This window comes from Mustelus asterias, chromosome 5 (genome assembly GCF_964213995.1).
Source record: "Mustelus asterias chromosome 5, sMusAst1.hap1.1, whole genome shotgun sequence".
Classification (NCBI taxonomy): Eukaryota; Metazoa; Chordata; class Chondrichthyes; order Carcharhiniformes; family Triakidae; genus Mustelus; species Mustelus asterias.
The window spans coordinates 79,643,856-79,661,606 of record NC_135805.1 but is presented as its reverse complement, the minus strand read 5'-3'; the positions used below and the strand labels follow the sequence as shown (position 1 = coordinate 79,661,606).

Sequence of the window (17,751 nt, the reverse complement as noted above, 5' to 3'; positions counted from 1 at the left end):
GGCCCTATTCTCTCTCCACAGATGCTGTCAGACCTGCCGAGATTTTCCTGCATTTTCTCTGTTTTTGAGAGTCATTTATCCAGTCTGATTGTGAGACCTTACGTTATGCAAATCAGCAGCCACACATCCCTGCATTGCAATAGTGACTACACTTCAAATCCCTTCATTGGCTGTTAAATACTTTGGGACATCCCAAGGTTGTAAAGGTTCTTTCTGTACTTGGGGTGAAACTGAAATTACATTGTTTTTGCCCGAATACATTTCCAAACATCAACCACACAAAATTTAGAACAGATGATACGATGATGATGATCAAGATAAAACCCTTTCAGCTTCTGTTGATTTTTGCTGAATGTTAATAATTTATCCACATCATGGACCTATCAAACCAGTACCGGTGTAACCCAATAAATACATAAACAATGTTATTGCAGATTAACATGTTCATTGAGTTGAACCTAAGCTTTCTGTTGCCCCAACTCTCAAATGAATGGATGAACTTAAATGCCAATGAGCTCTCTACTTTTCAAACATTCCTACATTGAATTACTGCTCGTTTCAGATTTCATATTGTAACAGGATCAAATATCATTCTAGTATTACACTTGCGAGCTTAAAATTATCCTTTAGCGTTCAATTATTGACCATTTGTTTGCAATGTATAATAGCTTCACCGGATAATAAAACGCAATGTACCACAGATGAGGAATGTCAGCAAGATTAACCAAATGGCAGTAGTGTGATCTAGGTCATAAATTCCAGCAGTCACTTTACATGACGAAAACATAAATTTTAACACATATCCATCAGCAAAATAATTTAAGCTGCTTCTGTGTGGTTCTAACAACATCCTTATTTCAAAATTGTTGCATTCCCCAGTTAAAGGGGAGTTTGAATGGGATGGGATTGGAGAGGGTTGAAAGAGCATCATAACTTGAAGAAGAATACTGTGCATAAAACCTGAAGCCTATTTAAACGATGCTAGGATCCCTATATTCTGTAGGCACAGCTATGAAAGCCATACAAAAGATGTAAAACCCTTGCAAAGAAGGTTGATATACTCAGATCAAACTTAAGAGTCGTCATAGTCTTTTAAAGTTTGAGTTACAAGTAGGCTTACATTCACACTGCAATGAAGTTACTGTGAAAATCCCCTGGTCGCCACATCCCAGCACCTGTTCGGGTACACTGAGGGAGAATTTAGCATGGCCAATCAACCTAGCCTGCACATCTTTGGACTGCGGGAGGAAACCGGAGCAAACCCATGCAGACACGGGGAGAACATGTAAACGCCACACAGACAGTGACCAAAGACAGGAATTGAACCCGGGTCCCTGGTGCTGAAGGCAGCAGTGCTAACCACTATGCCACCGTGCCACCCATATTCAACTTGAAACACTAACTGCCTGATACCAGGCCTGCTAAGTACTTGCAGTATTTTGTTTATTTTTTGGATTTACAGCATCCACAGTAGTTTGCTTTCATTTTATTGGTTACTGTGTTTTTGTGTCTACTGTTAAAGCAATCCCGGTATAATACTCTGCTCCTCTAAGCTATTCTACTGCTTTGAGTTACAATCAGTAATACAAACGCTGTACTTACTTCTTCTGAGAGACTTAGGTTGAGGTGGAAACCCACCAACTGGGAATCCAAAATGACTCATGCGCTGTACCAGATTGGCAACATTTCCAGATTTCTCTCGTTTAATCACTGGGCTTTCATCTTTTGTTTCTATGTCTTTTTTTAATTCCTGTGAAAAAAAAGGGGAAATTTGTCAATGAATTTTAAGACGCAGGATTTTGCAAAGTGGCTACAAGTGACTTGAGAAATTTGAAGATATTGCCACATTGGCATATTTCTCAACACCAACAACATCCAGCTAGATTTTCTTCTATTGCCTCTGAGGAAAGAAGCATTGAGGGATTCTGCACTGGTTTTAAAAAGCTGATAAGTAAGAGTGTTAAGCAGTGCAGCAAGTCATTTATATGTTTCACCTGCCAGCACTCAAAAAAAAAGGTCAGTTCTGTCAGTCACTACCCTGTCACTTGCACTGTCTCAATAAACCGATTCAAAATGCAAAATACCATTACTGTAAGCTGCTTTTCAAAAAGATGCCTCAAACATCATTTTCTGCAAATTGTATCTAGTGGCAAGCAACATAAAACCCAGTTAATTTTTACCTGCGTCTATGTTCGTCACTTCCAGACTCCATTATTCCAAAGATCTCCCGTCAGCCTGCCCTTGAATACCTCCATAAACTGTTCATCCAAAATACTGCCACACCAATACCTGTTCACCAATCCACAGTAACTTCTAGCTCCATTACACCTCATCCTTGTGTTCAAATCTGTACATGGCCTTGCCCATCCCATCTCTGTAAGCTTCTTTCTCTACACCCGAGCTATGACTAACACTGCATTCTGCACCCTCTCCTTTCCTTCTCCAGGTACAATATGCTTTGCATAGCGCGCAAGAAACAATACTTTTCACAGTATATTATTAGATGTGACAATAATAAATCAAATCATTCTTTAGCCCAACCCACCAAGAGATCAGTGTTCCTCCAATTCTGTCCTCCTGTGCATTGCCCAACTCACTTTCGTCACATTGGTGAATATGCTATCAGCTACCTGGACCATATATGCTGGAATTCCTCTCTGCTTTCCATCTCTCAGTTAAGGCCATTCAAAACTGCTTGAACCAAGATTTTAGTCACAGCTGGTCAAAGTTCCTTCTTTGGCTCAATATTGCTGTCTCACAGCGCCAGGGACCCGGGTTCGATTCCCAGCTTGGGTCACTGTCTGTATGGAGTCTGCACATTCTCCTTGCGTCTGTATGGGTTTCCTCTGGGTGCTCCAGTTTCCTCCCGCAGTCATGCTGGTTCGCTGCATTGGCCATGCTAAATTCTCCCTCAGTGTACCCGAACAGGTGCTGGAGTGTGGTGACCAGGGGATTTTCACGGTAACTTTGTTGCAGTATTAATGCAAGCCTATTTGTGACACTAATAAATATATATTAATTTTTTGGCAGATTCCATTTTGTGATAGCGTGCTTGTTTTCCAAATTCAAGGCATGTATATTTTAATACATCTATGTTCTATTTTATTTATATATAATATATACACACACATGAATTACATGGAAAATGCAGCTAAAACATGTAGGCTTTTCAGAGTTATGCCTCTGTTCATTCCCATCCAATGATCAGCCTTATCCTCGATTCCTTTCTCCCCTATGTTGTGCAGTCTTCTTCAAATGCATCTTACACTATTTGCCTCAATCACTTGTAGTAGCGAGTTCCATATTCCCAACACTCTCTAAGAGGTTGCTTCTGAGTTCTCCATTTGATTTCTTGGTCACTATCTGTATTTAGTTTTCCTTTCAAGTGAAAACACACACTGTGCCTACTCTTATCATAAGACCTCTGTTAGGTCGCGCAAGAGAGAGACAACCTGTCCATCCTATCCAGATAGGTAAAATTCCATATTCCTGGTATCATCAGTGTAAACCCTTTTTATAATACTGACCAGAACAGTGCAAGCATTCTAAGTGTGGCCTAAACAAGGTTTGATAAAGTTTTGTCTCTGTCTCGAAATAAACCTTAGTGTTTTTTTTAAAAATGGCTTGTTGATGATTTGCATTTTTGTACTTATCAATCCTTTTGCTCTCTAACAGCTGGATTCTTTCCCAAGTAATGTGATCTCCTAATTTTTCTTACCAAAATGTCACATTTTACATTTAGCTATGTTAAAATTCATTTGCCAATTACATGCCCATTTTGCAAGTTTATCGATATCTTGTTATAATTAGTTGTAGTCTTTAGTGTAGACTATCCCTCCTGATTTAGTGCCATCTGCAAATTTAGAAATTGTGGGTTTTGGTTGCACCAAAATCATTAATATAAGTTGTGAACAAACATCGTCCCAGCGATGATCTTTGAGACACCCCACTTTCCATCTCTGCATGCTCTGAATAGTTACCCTATCCCTCTACTCGCTCTCTTTCAGCTAGCTCGCATTCTATTACTTGTTCTCCGGCTCTGCCTATTCTGACATTATTCATTGGTCTATTACGTGACCAAGCATCAAAGGCATTTTGAAAATTTAGATGAATTACATCTACCACATTACCCTCATCCACTCTCAGTTGCTGCTTCAAAGAATTCAATGAGCATCAGCAAGCAAGACTTTATATTTTGAATTCCCTGCTAACTATTCATTATGACACTTTTGGTTTCTAGAAGTTTTTCTACTTTCTCCTTTGTACAGAACTCAGGCGGGATTTTATAGCCTAGATTGTCCCTAACTGAAAAATCCTGCCCACGGTCAACAGACCTTTCCATGCTCTGTCCCTCACCCGCTCCGATTCCCATGGCGGGTGAGCCGGTAAAATTCCAGCGCTCATTATTTTTCCTTCAAATGACATTCAGCTGACTGGTCTATCGTTCCCTTGGCATGTTTATCTCCCTTCTAGCAATGCACCAGTCTTCTGGCATTACATCTTTCTGAAATGAATTATTCAATGTGTGTGAATTATGGTGCCCCTGTTAACTCCCATAGGCGATTTTAGAATTCACAGATGCAATACATCAGGACAAGGAGCTTGATCCTTAGTTTGTTTCTTTATTTAATATTTTCCTTTTAATTTCAAGCGGTTACATAATTTATAATCTCAAGTAAATTTATTTACTATTTCTGCCACTCACTATTGCTGCCTGTGATTTTATCATGGCCATCCTTCACGAGCCCTATACCCTGCCTGATTTTGTGTCTTCTAAAATTTGTGTCTCCAAAGAACTTTTCATTGTTTTGGTTTTATGTTCCTTGATAATTTAACGTTATACCTTTTATTTGCCTTGCCAATTTAACGTGTGTCAATTTAGTATTCAACCATCTTGCTCTACCGATCCATTTACTTTGTGTGTGCCTCTTTCCTTAGCCTCAAATTTTCCCCATGAGTACAAAAGTTGGCAAATCTTGTTGCAGCTATATAAAACCTTGCTTAGGCCGTCTTTGGAGTATTGTGTGCAGTTCTGTTCATCACACTACCAGAAGGATGTGGAAGCTTTGGCGAGAGTGCAAAGAACGTTCACCAGGATGTTGCTTTGTTTCGAGGGCATTGGCTATGAGGACAGGGGTTGAATAAACTTGGATTGTTTTTACTGGAAAGACAAAGGCTGAGGGGAAACCTGATAGAGATCTACAAAATTATGAGGGGCATTGACAGGGTGGACAGTCAGAGGTATTTTCCCAGGGTGGAAGCGTCAATTACAAGGGGACACAAATTCAAGGGGGAAAGTTTAAGGGAGATGTGCAGGGGACGTTTTTCTCTCTCTCTCACACACACACACACAGACACAGAGTGGGGGGGGGTGCCTGGAATGCACTGCCAGAGGTAGTGGTGGAAGCAGGCACATTAGCAACATTTAAGAGGCATCTGGATGGGTACATGAATAGGGAGGGAATAAAGGGATATGGACACAGTAAGGGCAGAAGGTTTTTTTTAGTTTAGTTAGGACATCATGATTGACAAAGGCTTGGAGAGCCGAAGGGCCTGCTTCTGTGCTGCACTTTTCTTTGTTTTTATGCAACCATGATGTTTACCTCATACTTGCTTCTTGAGTGAAATATATTTTTGAACTTTAAAAGTGTTTTATACTGAAATCTGATTTATCAATAATAATTCAGAAAACTTTTGACGAGTCCTCCCCAAAGTAAAAGTATTGCCTAGTGTGACAATGAGCCATACATTCAAGAAATATCCCATATTTAATCTTTCATCTGATCTCAACAAGGAAACACAAGAGTGGGTGCCTTGACGATTCCTGGGCCTTAAGGGCAAGAGGAACAAACAAAAAGAATAAAAGATTTTATTTCAATTCTTGATAGCTATTCAATGACTCCCACTGGAAGCACATGTGGCAATTCATGTTTTAGGTTCTACGTAGCATACAAAAGGGTGGCAGGATGGTTAGCACTGCAACCTCAGTGCCAGGGACCCGGGTTCGATTCCCGGCCTCGGCCACTGTCTGTGTGGAGTTTGCACATTCACTCTATGTCTGCGCGGTTTCCTCCCACAGTGCAAAGATGTGCGGGTTAGGTGGATTGGTCGTGCTAAATTGCCTTCTGTGTCGGGGGATTAGCAGTGTAAATATGTGGGGTTATGGGAATGGGGCCTGGTGGGATTGTTGACGGTACAGGTTCAATGGGCCAAATGGCCTCCTTCTGCACTGTAGGGATTTTATGAAAAGCATAATAAATAAATGTTTCGTTGGCAGCACAACTGCATGATAGACTGAATACAGTTTCTAGCACAATATTTTCTGTTCTCAAGGACCATGACAGACAATGGTGAGTCTGGATTTTGTGATCAACACGGAGTACCAAACAGAACATAGGAAATACAGGAACACAGAACAAGAGGTATTTGAGAAGATCATGTCTGATCGGATTATGGACTTAACTCCAGTTTCTTGGGCAACGATTGTTCCTTGCACAAAACATTCCAGATTGCCACAGACTCACTCAGCTTGGAGGGAAAACCGATTGCCACCCTGATTATAGAATAGCTCAGTATAAAGAAATAGCCACTTGGGCAAAATAACAATGAGCTTCCCAACATCTGTGAAACTGTACTCGGTGCCTTTATGTTTCAACAACTTTCTTTAACCAAATCTGTTTGACTGAGGATTTTACTCCCTACAATGACAACCCTCAGTCATAGATAGGTGGAAACTTATAATTTCGTTTCTTTTATTGTTGTGTGTGTCCTATTAAATGTTACTGCAGAACAATTAATTTCTTGTGAACTTTCTGTTGTCAGTTGAAGTATCAGTACGTCCTTTAACACTAATCTGCTCACTTGATAATGACCTATTCCCAGAGACACAAATGAAGACAGTAAGAGGGAGTAAATATTACCCTCATTAAATTGAGGATCTTCAAACACACAGAATGAGACCAATTCATTGCAGTTGTTTGAATACTCAACATTTACAATTTTGTTTGAGGAGTTTTTCGGCAAGAACATACTAATGTAATGAAAATGCATTTGAATGGAAAATTTAAGGATATTCTCAAGCTAGTACCAGTAAGCACACCCCCATGCCCATGAATTGTCTGCAGTTTAGAACCTCTGAAGCTGCAGAAACAAACTGCGTTGGTGTTTCAGTATGGAATTTGGAATTCGGGGTGGGTGGGTGTAAAACCACATTGGTAGATGCACTCTGCATTCAGCAATGCACAGCCCGTCATGATGCTATTGCCAGCTGCCCAAAATGGAAATGTTATTTCCTTATAGTAACATCCCTCAACATTATACTTTCCCATCCTTGTTCAGATATGTAAAATTCAAGTCAGGAGACATGTGGAAGCACCAACAGAATAAAGACAAAGATCTTATGGAAGAACTGACCATCGTAGCAGGTATTGTTCAAGCCATAAACACTTTACACACAGAGTCAGAGGTTTCCAGCATGGAAACAGGTCCTTCAGCTCAACCTGTCCATGCTGTCCCTTTTTTTAACCATTAAGCTAGTCCCAATTGCCCACGTTTGTCCCATATCCCTCTGTACCCATCTTCCCATGTAACTGTCTAAATGCTTTTTAAAAGACAAAATTGTACCTGCCTCTACTAGTACCACCTCGGGCAGCTCATACTAGACAGAGAAGAGCAGAGTTCGAGGATAATGAATAAAAACATACAGATGGAAAGGATAGGGGAAATGTGACAAACAAAACACAGCTTGGTTCAACAGATGTTTATCAGTCATCTAATCTTTAAAAACTTTAATTATAAGATATGTTGTACGTTGAGCGTAACATACCGTTTAGACTGAAATATTCCTTTTCTGATACATTTTAAGTAACTATTAATAAAAATTGTTGACAAAAATTAAAATTCTTTGGCATTTGGATATTGTTTAGCTTACCTCACACCCCGGGTTGGGGGGGACCGGGGGGGGGGGGGGGGGGGGGGGGCACCTTTCATAGCTGGATTTTAGCTCAAATGCAGCTTGATGAGGCAGAGAAATCTGAATCATATTGATCTTTTAACACAAAACTTTTATTGGCCCATCTAATTTTTATGGGGGACATAATAGTGAACAAAACCAAAATGACTACTGAAAATATTTAAAATCCCACCACTTTTTCCATTCAAGGATATGACTGATTTGAATCACAGAGATATTTACTTTGCAGATAATGTGAAACACGAACCATTCGGTATGGCATTATAAAAGGCTTGTTCAAATCTTTAACCAGGTTTTAAATTTAAGCCACACTGGCATCCTATGCAAATTTTAAACATATCCAATTCCACTTACACAAGAGAGTAATCCCACAACAGAAAAGGTTTAGGTTGAAGTGAGTGCGCAGCTGCAACTACGGAAAAGGATGAGAGAAATCTGCTGATCACGATGCAGTAACTTCCAAATTGGAGAGATCAACTCAAAGTGTGTGACCACATTACGCAACACCTCCATTCAGCCTGCAAGTATTACTCTGACCTTCCAATCACCTGTCATTCTTCATCCCCTGTTAACCCATTCTGTCCTCAACCTTCTACAGCGTTCCAATTGAATTAAACACAAGTTCAAGAAGCAACTCCTGACGAGGTACTTTCCCACTGCCTGGACTTATAAACATGGATTTGAACAATTTCAGATCATAACCTCTGGCCAGGCAACAGCGATTGGTAACGATTTTACTATTCTCACTTGCAGCTCCACTACACCCAATGTTTGTTCTTTACTGCTCACATTCCCATCTTCTTTTGCCTTACACCATCATCCTTTTTCTCATTTAATCCCTCCAGTCATCCTCCCTAGCAAAGGCCTTCCTCACAGTGCTTCCTCTCCCCATCCCACCTCTATACCAGTTGAAAAGCTGTTGCATCTTTTAACTTTTTCCAATTCTAGGCCACCAACCTGAAACCTCAACTCAGTTTCTCTCTCTAAAGGTGTGTGAGCTGTTCAATATTTCAAACATTTTCTAATTTTAATTCTGCATTTAGTAGAACAAGAATCATATAGCTCAGCACATCAATGTTGGTTTTCTGCAAAGAGCTACCAATTATTTCCATTCCCCAGCTCATTCCACAAAGCCTTGAAAATGTTGCACTTGATTGGAGGTCCAATTCCCTTTTGAAAATTACCAGTGAATTTGCCTCTATCACACTTCCAGATACTATAACAGCTCAATTAGTTAAAAATATATATTTTGTTCATTTACAGGAAGGGGGCGTCATTGGCTAGGCCAACATTTTTTGCCCATCCCAGGTTTCCCTTCAGAAGGTGGAGGCAGCTGCCTTCTAAAACTGCATTTTTAAGTTCATACACACACAAAAAGCATATATATATGTAGGTTGTAGCTACATCCACACTACTGTTAGGGAGGGAATTTTGGGGATTTTGACACTGACAGTGAAGGAACAGTGACATATTTCCAGGTCAAGGTGGTGGCTGACTTGGAGCAGAACCTCCAGATTATGTTCTCAGGTCACTGTTGCTCTTGTCCTTTTAGATGGCAGTGGTCGTGGATGTGGAAGATGCTGCGAAAGGAACTTTGGTGAGTTTCTGCAGTGCATCTTGTGGCTGCCACTGTTCATCAGTAGTGGAGGGATAGGAAGTATTAGTAGGAAGATGCATTCTATAATTTCTTCCCCGAAACGAAAACAACCCATTTATATTTTCTTGAAATATATACGGATATTAATACTGGTTTATTGCGCCTTCTCCCAAGATTTAGCAACTCTGGATCAGCTTCCAGGCTGATCTTCAAATTCTAGCATGACAAGTCCCTCACAAAGAGAAAAATTAATTAACTGCTGGGATAAAATGCATAATAAGGGAGATGATGAAATATTTAATATTCTTCTTGGAATTTGCTTATTTGGAAATAAGCCAACCAGAGCATATTATGTCTTATGCCCAATTCCATGTTTTTTTAAACACATAAATAATGCAAAAACTGAAGTAATTTATGACATCTTTAAAGATTTTTTAGTCATCAACTGTTGTGCAACATTTTCATCCCAGAAATGTTGGCCTGCAGATGAGATTCTTTACACAATTCAAAGCAGCAGCTATGTGTACCTGTGTAAATTACCTCTTGCTGCAAAAACCCTAATTGTAAGTCTTTGACACAGTCTCCTGATTCAGCCAGTAGCAGCAAAGAATGCATTCCAACTGGATCAGACTTCCACAAGATATTTGGTCAGTTTAATGATCTATGTAACCTCTACTTAATAGAGAAGTGTTATGAATGTGCAACTTTTTCTTTGCCTCTGAACTTAAAAATGCAGGTCCAATTTGAAGTAAAGCCAAGCAGTTTGCATAGAGAGAATTTGGCTGTGCAGGTAGACTGCAAATACATGACACAACCTGTGCCACCTCATCACCAGCCGGAGTCCAGGGCTGCAAGCCAATGACTCATCCAGTACAACAAGCTTTTTCTTTTTTAAGAAAATGCATCTCTTGCAAAAGCACTATGGCTGTGAAAAATGGCTGCTGACACCCACCTGCGGTTGCGCACTAGCTCGCCCATCTGCAGAGCTAATTTCATTTCCATTGAATTTAAACAGGCCAAACTCGGAGGTTTACAGACATCAGCACTACGGTTCCCAGCATCACAAGAAGCTTACGAACATACAAATTAGGAGCAGGAGGAGGCCACTCAAGTCAACTCTGGCATTCAATAAGATCACGGCTGATCTGACTGCAACTTCAACCCCACATTCCTGCCTACCCCCCTGTTGATCAATAATCTATCTGGCTCTGTCTCGAAAATATTCAAAGATTCTGGTTCCATTGACTTTCGAGGAAGAGTTCTCGAGACTCACAACACTCAGGAAATATTCTCCTCATTTCCATTTTAAATGAGCAACCCCCTTTTTAAAGAGTGACCCCTAGTTCGAGATTCTCCACATCCACCCTATCAATACCTCTCAGGATCTTAAAGATTTTGATCAACTTGCCTCTTACTCTTCTAAACTCTCGCATGGATACAAGCCTAACTTCTCCAGCCTTTCCTTATAAGACAATCCACCCATTCCTGGTATTAGTCCAGGAAACTTTCTTTGAACAGTTTCTATTACATTTATATCCTTCTTTAAATAGGGAGACCAGTACTGTACACAATACTCTGATGTGGTCTCACCAGTGCCCTGTACAATTAAAGCATAATCCCCCTACTTTTGTAATCAATTCTCCTCACAATAAATAACATGTTAGCGTTCCTAATTACCTGCTGTACCTTTATACTAGCCTTTTGCACTACATGCACCAGGACACCCAGATGATCCCTCTGCACCTCAGAGCACTGTAATATCTCAACATTCAGATAATACTTTATGTCCTTCCTTTCAGAATGGACAATATCGCATTTGCCAAATTGTTGCCCACTCACTTAACCTACGCCCCTTTGTAATCTCCTTATTTTCGCTTCACAATTTACTTTACTACCCATCTTTGTGTTGTCAGCAAATTTAGCAACCATATCTTCAATTCCTCCACCCAAGTCATTTCGATAAATTGTGGAGAGTTGAGGCCCCAGCAGGGCTCCCTGTGGCACACCACTTGTTACATGCTGCCAAGAAGAAAATGCCCCATTTATGCCTATTCCCAGTTTCCTGTTAGTTAGTCAATCTATGCCAATATGTTATCCCCGAAACCATGAGCTTTTACTTGATGTGGAAAGCAGACAAAGAGTGTTACATTCATAATAATGTGTGCGGTCACATTGATATTTTTTCTTTCTTCTTGCAAAGTAATGCACAACTTGAGAAGTAGGTTTAGTCACAACATCAACCGTAGGGGTTTGGCAGTGAGATTAGTCATGGAAAACCCCCAGTCTAACCCAGCTGCAATTATCCACTCCTCCACCTATCTGACCCACCTGATATAACCACACAGGTGAAGAAGCCGTTCCTGTGGCGCAGCACTTGTCACATCCTGCCAAAACCCAGTTAAGAACATAAGAACATAAGAAATAGGAGCAGGAGTAGGCCATCTAGCCCCTCGAGCCTGCCCCGCCATTCAATAAGATCATGGCTGATCTGACGTGGATCAGTACCACTTACCCGCCTGATCCCCATAACCCTTAATTCCCTTACCGATCAGGAATCCATCCATCCGCGCTTTAAACATATTCAGCGAGGTTGCCTCCACCACCTCAGTGGGCAGAGAATTCCAGAGATTCACCACCCTCTGGGAGAAGAAGTTCCTCCTCAACTCTGTCTTAAACTGACCCCCCTTTATTTTGAGGCTGTGTCCTCTCGTTTTAACTTCCTTACTAAGTGGAAAGAATCTCTCCGCCTCCACCCTATCCAGCCCCCGCATTATCTTATAAGTCTCCATAAGATCCCCCCTCATCCTTCTAAACTCCAACGAGTACAAACCCAATCTCCTCAGCCTCTCCTCATAATCCAAACCCCTCATCTCCGGTATCAATCTGGTGAACCTTCTCTGCACTCCCTCCAATGCCAATATATCCTTCCTCATATAAGGGGACCAGTACTGCACACAGTATTCCAGCTGCGGCCTCACCAATGCCCTGTACAGGTGCATCAAGACATCCCTGCTTTTATATTCCATCCCCCTCGCGATATAGGCCAACATCCCATTTGCCTTCTTGATCACCTGTTGTACCTGCAGACTGGGTTTTTGCGTCTCATGCACAAGGACCCCCAGGTCCCTTTGCACGGTAGCATGTTTTAATTTGTTTCCATTGAGATAGTAATCCCATTTGTTATTATTTCCTCCAAAGTGTATAACCTTGCATTTATCAACGTTATACTCCATTTGCCATATCCTCGCCCACTCACTCAGCCTGTCCAAATCTCTCTGCAGATCTTCTCCGTCCTCCACACGATTCACTTTTCCACTTATCTTTGTGTCGTCTGCAAACTTCGTTACCCTACACTCCGTCCCCTCCTCCAGATCATCTATATAAATGGTAAATAGTTGCGGCCCGAGTACCGATCCCTGCGGCACGCCACTAGTTACCTTCCTCCAACCGGAAAAACACCCATTTATTCCGACTCTTTGCTTCCTGTCGGATAGCCAGTCCCCAATCCACTTTAACACACTACCCCCAACTCCGTGTGCCCTAATCTTCTTCAGCAGCCTTTTATGGGGCACCTTATCAAACGCCTTTTGGAAATCCAAAAACACCGCATCCACCGGTTCTCCTCCATCAACCGCCCTCGTCACATCTTCATAAAAATCCAACATGTTCGTCAAGCACGACTTTCCCCTCATGAATCCATGCTGCGTCTGATTGATCGAACCATTTCTATCCAGATGCCCTGCTATCTCCTCTTTAATAATGGATTCCAGCATTTTCCCTACTACAGATGTTAAGCTGACCGGCCTATAGTTACCCGCCTTTTGTCTCCTTCCTTTTTTAAACAGCGGCGTAACATTAGCCGTTTTCCAATCAACCGGCACTACCCCAGAATGCAACGAGTTTTGATCAATATTAAATATTAATATCAAATTAATATTTGATAAATATTAATATGCCAACTCTGTCCCTGTTAGCTAGCCAATCTTCAACCCATGCCAAAATGTTGTATATAAACATAGAAGATAGGAGCAGGAGTAGGTCGTCTAGCCCTTCGAGCCTGGTCCATTACTTGTGAAGTTAAATTAGGTAAAGTCCATCAGGACCGGGGATCGGCCAGCCTGGAGACCCAATAATATGCTTAATACCACTTCCCTGGTGATTGTAGTTTTCCTGCCTTCTTCCCTCCCTTCCATTTCCTAACTACAGCTGTCTCAGGGATGTCAATTGTGTCCTCTATAGGGACGACCAAAGGAAATTATCCAGCTCTGATGAAGGGTCATCTAGTCTCAAAATGTTGGCTTTATTCTCTCCCCACAGATGCTGTCAGACCTGCTGAGTTTCTGCAGCATTTTGTTTTTACAGCAAAATATCTGTTGAATTCATCCTCAATACTGTTTTCACTTATCACTTCCCCAGATGCATTTTCTATCAGACCAGTGCTCACTTTGTTATTGAAATATCTGTAGAAAGTCTTACTTTCTGTCTTTATATTACTGGCTAGCTTTCTCTTGCACTCTAGGTTTGCCCTTATCGTCTCATGTTATTTTGTCATGTTTTGATATTCTTTATATTCTTCCCAATCTTCAGACCTGCTTCTTGCCTTTGTGCAAATATATGCTTTTTCTTTCGGTTTAATACTGTCTATTTTTTTTTGTAAACCACAGATGATGAGCCCTCCCCTTGGAATTTTTCTCTCTCGTTAGAATGTGTCTATTATTCTCCGTATTCTGAAATACTCCTTTAAGCGTCTGCCACTGAATATCTGTAGATCGTTCCCTTCAGCATATTTTGTCAGTTCATTTTTATCTAGCTGTGTTTTCAGGCCCTCAATTGCCCTCATTTAAATTTAAAATACTCATCTTGGATGTACTCTTCTCTCTCTCAAACCGAACATTTAATTCAATGTTATGCTTGTTGCTATCTATGGCTGCCATTACTACGAGGTTATCAATTAATCCCATCTCAATGCACAATATCATGTCTAGAATAGCCTGCCCTCTGGTTGGCTTCAGAATGTGCTGCTCTAGGAAACTAACCTCGCATATACACTACCTTCGCCCATCTGAGTTTTGCAATCTATATGTAGATTAAAATCCCCCATGACTATCGCAGCACCTTTCTGATAAGCTCCGAGTATCTCACTTTTATACTCTTGTAGTTACAATTAAGAGGCCTGTACACCACTCCCACAAACGACTTCTTGTCTTTATTTCCCATCTCCACCCAAACTGCTTCTGCATCTTGATTTCCTGAACTTAGGTCACCGTTCTCTAATGTGCTAGTGCCATAATTAATTAAGAGAGTTACCTCTCTACTTGTTCTTAACTTCCTGTCCTTCCCAAATGCCGGATACCTTTCAATATTCAGATCCCAATCTGTGTCATCTTGCAGCCATATCTCTGTAACAGCCATCAGATCATATTTATTTCTACTTGCACCAACAGTTCATTTGTGTTGTTTCGAACGCTATGTGCATTTAAATACAGAGCCTTTAGTTTTGTTCTTTTATTATTTTGGCAACCTATAGTGATACCTGATTGATTTGTACTCTGTCACTTCCTGTCACAGTAATATCCCATATTAGTACTTTTCTCTCTTGTCTTGTATCTACACTTTGCTATTCCACATCTTTCTAAATATGATCTCTTGCCCCCACTAGTTAGTTTCAAAATCTCTACTTCCTGAGTTATGTGGCTTGATAGAACATCAGCCCCAGCACAGTTCAGGTGTAGACCAACCCAACAGTACAGATCCCACTTTCCCCAGTACTACGCCCACGAACTGGAACCCTCTTCTCCCAGACCGGTCTTTGAGCCACACATTCATTTCTCGAATCTCATTTGTCTATTGGCAATTTTCATCTGGTTCAGGTAACAATATAGGTGTTAATACCTCTGAGGTTCTGCTTCTTAATTTGGTGCCGAGGGACTCATACTGACCGTGCAGAACATCCTCCTCATCAAGACTACATCGTTGATACCTACATGGACAATAACGAATGGATCCTTCCCCCTCCCACTGCATGTTCCTCTCTGGCCCTGAGATATCACGAACCTTGGCACTGGGCAGTCAACACAGCTGTCTGGACTCTCACTCAGTTACAAATAACAGCATCAATCCCCCTCACTGTACTCTCTGCCCCGACTGTCATCACACTCGTGTGCTCCCTCTGCAGAGGCAATGATCAGTCAGCTCATCCACCCTCCAGTCCCTCATCTCATCCAAACAAGCTGAAAGGACATCAAACCTGTTGGACAACAGTAGAGACTGACACTCCTGCCCTTTGGTTTGCCTTATCTGCCTCAGCTATAGTCACATCCTCCTATCCCTGATCACTTGCCAAACCAGAATATCCTATTCTAAGGGGTGTGGCTGCCTCCTGATGCAAAGCGTCCAGGTAACACTCTCCCTCCCTCAAGTGTCACAGTGTCCGCAGCCACCAACCCAATGACTTTGGGCGAAAGCTCCTGAAGCCGCAGACACTTGCCCTGGATAACGCTGGTATCCATGAGCCCCCACATGCTGCAGCCTGGACACACTACCTGCCCCAAACTTCTGATCTTGAATTATTAATTATTTTATTCAATTATTTATTTTCTTTTAGACATTTATTAATCTCATCACAAACTCCTGTGTTCTTTTAAACCTTTGGAAAACAGACTTTGACCACTTAGTGGATATTTAACAGATACACACCAACAACTCATTTCCTCTCATGTAGTAGAGCAGAAACCAAGGGACTGAAAAAGTTAGTAAAAGCAAAGGTGTACCTCCCTCCTCTTCTTACTCAGCTTCCGCAGCTCAGCAAACTTCCACACACAGTTTGAAGTCACACCCAGTGTGCTCAGCAATCTGACTGAGGACCATTTATTAACTTGCACGCTATCAGCTATGTTGCTGGACAAAAGTCCTGAGACTGTACAGTGTGGTCATTAACACTGTTCCCATAGGTGATGCATTAAATTATGTCCCTGCCAGCTCTAAACACCTGCGGCCCTCCTCTTAAATTGGAATTCACGCTTGGACCTTGTCCCACATTGGTTACGGTTCTGACCCAAGTTCTGAGACCAAGTGAAGCAGCTCAGTTTTCTGTCAGCTGATATCTGCTGGGGCCATGCTGTTGTCAACTCTGCCCCCTACTCAATAAAGAATGGAAAAATAAGCTTGGGTTCATGTCCTTGGACTGAGCCAGAGTGCAAGGACAGCATTGGGACTAGTTTATGATGCTCTCTGTGCTTCAGTAGCCTGCAATTTCTCTCTTCCTCACATTTGGGTGAGCAACCAAATGCTCATAGTCTCCTGGAACACAGAACCCATCTAAGTGTTGGTGCCTTCAAGGGAGAGAAGGAGCTGCTGCAGGAAAGCTGGTCCCGAAACTGAGCAACTACCCTTGCCTATATCCCATGGCAGAATGACCAGGTTGTTTTCTGAACTTATCACTTAATAAGCAGTCATCAATCTCTGCGCTGTCTCAAAGCTAGGCAGAGGCCAGCCACAGGGCACTGATACTGGCATCTGCAGTGGATCCAACATTATAGCACGGAGTTAGGGCCTAATGACCAGATGGTACTTGGCAGGCTTGTCAGGATCACATAGCAAACCTTTGCCCTGCTCATTAGGTGTCAGTGACCAAATGTATTGCGAGAGAGAGAGAAGGCAGCAGGTGCACAGGGGCGGGTGCGCAGGGAGCTGGAGGTGTGAGAGAGCAAGAGGCAGATAAGTGCAGAACGAGAGAGCAGATGATGAGGGACAGAGAGTATACTGGGGTGTTGCACATATAATGGGTGGGACTTTTTTTCCCCTCTGCAGCTCGTTTTGTGGGGGCGGGAGGCGGTGTGCCGCTAACTGGCGACAGGATCTTACGGTCCCACTGTTGTCAACAGGCCAATGGTGGGACCTGGCACGAATGGTAGAAAGATTTTGACAAATAAATCAGCCACAAAGAAAGAGAGAGACAGACATATACATAAAGAGAATGATGCCGAGAGACTGAGTTACAAAATGAGATGGGGAGAGATAAAGAGAACAGTACTGGAAAAATAGAGCGAATGAATGACATTGCAGAACCAAATATGATTTTTCAAAGCACTAACAGCCATTTTATTTGAATGAAGGCAAAATACTGCAGATGCTGGAATCAAACAAAAACAGAAGATGCTGGAAAAACTCAGCATGTCTGACA

At 41.7% G+C, this 17,751-nt stretch overlaps 1 protein-coding gene across 4 annotated transcripts in view; it reads right to left on the bottom strand.

The window, feature by feature from the left end:
• cd2ap (CD2-associated protein) overlaps positions 1 to 17,751 on the bottom strand; it is a 234,441-nt gene that overhangs the window by 119,399 nt on the left and 97,291 nt on the right. For all 4 annotated transcript variants that reach the window (XM_078212880.1, XM_078212882.1, XM_078212883.1 and 1 more), the window contains one exon: positions 1,603 to 1,750. In XM_078212880.1, coding sequence (XP_078069006.1) covers positions 1,603 to 1,750 — 148 coding nt within the window. The remainder of the gene's footprint in view (positions 1 to 1,602; positions 1,751 to 17,751) is intronic.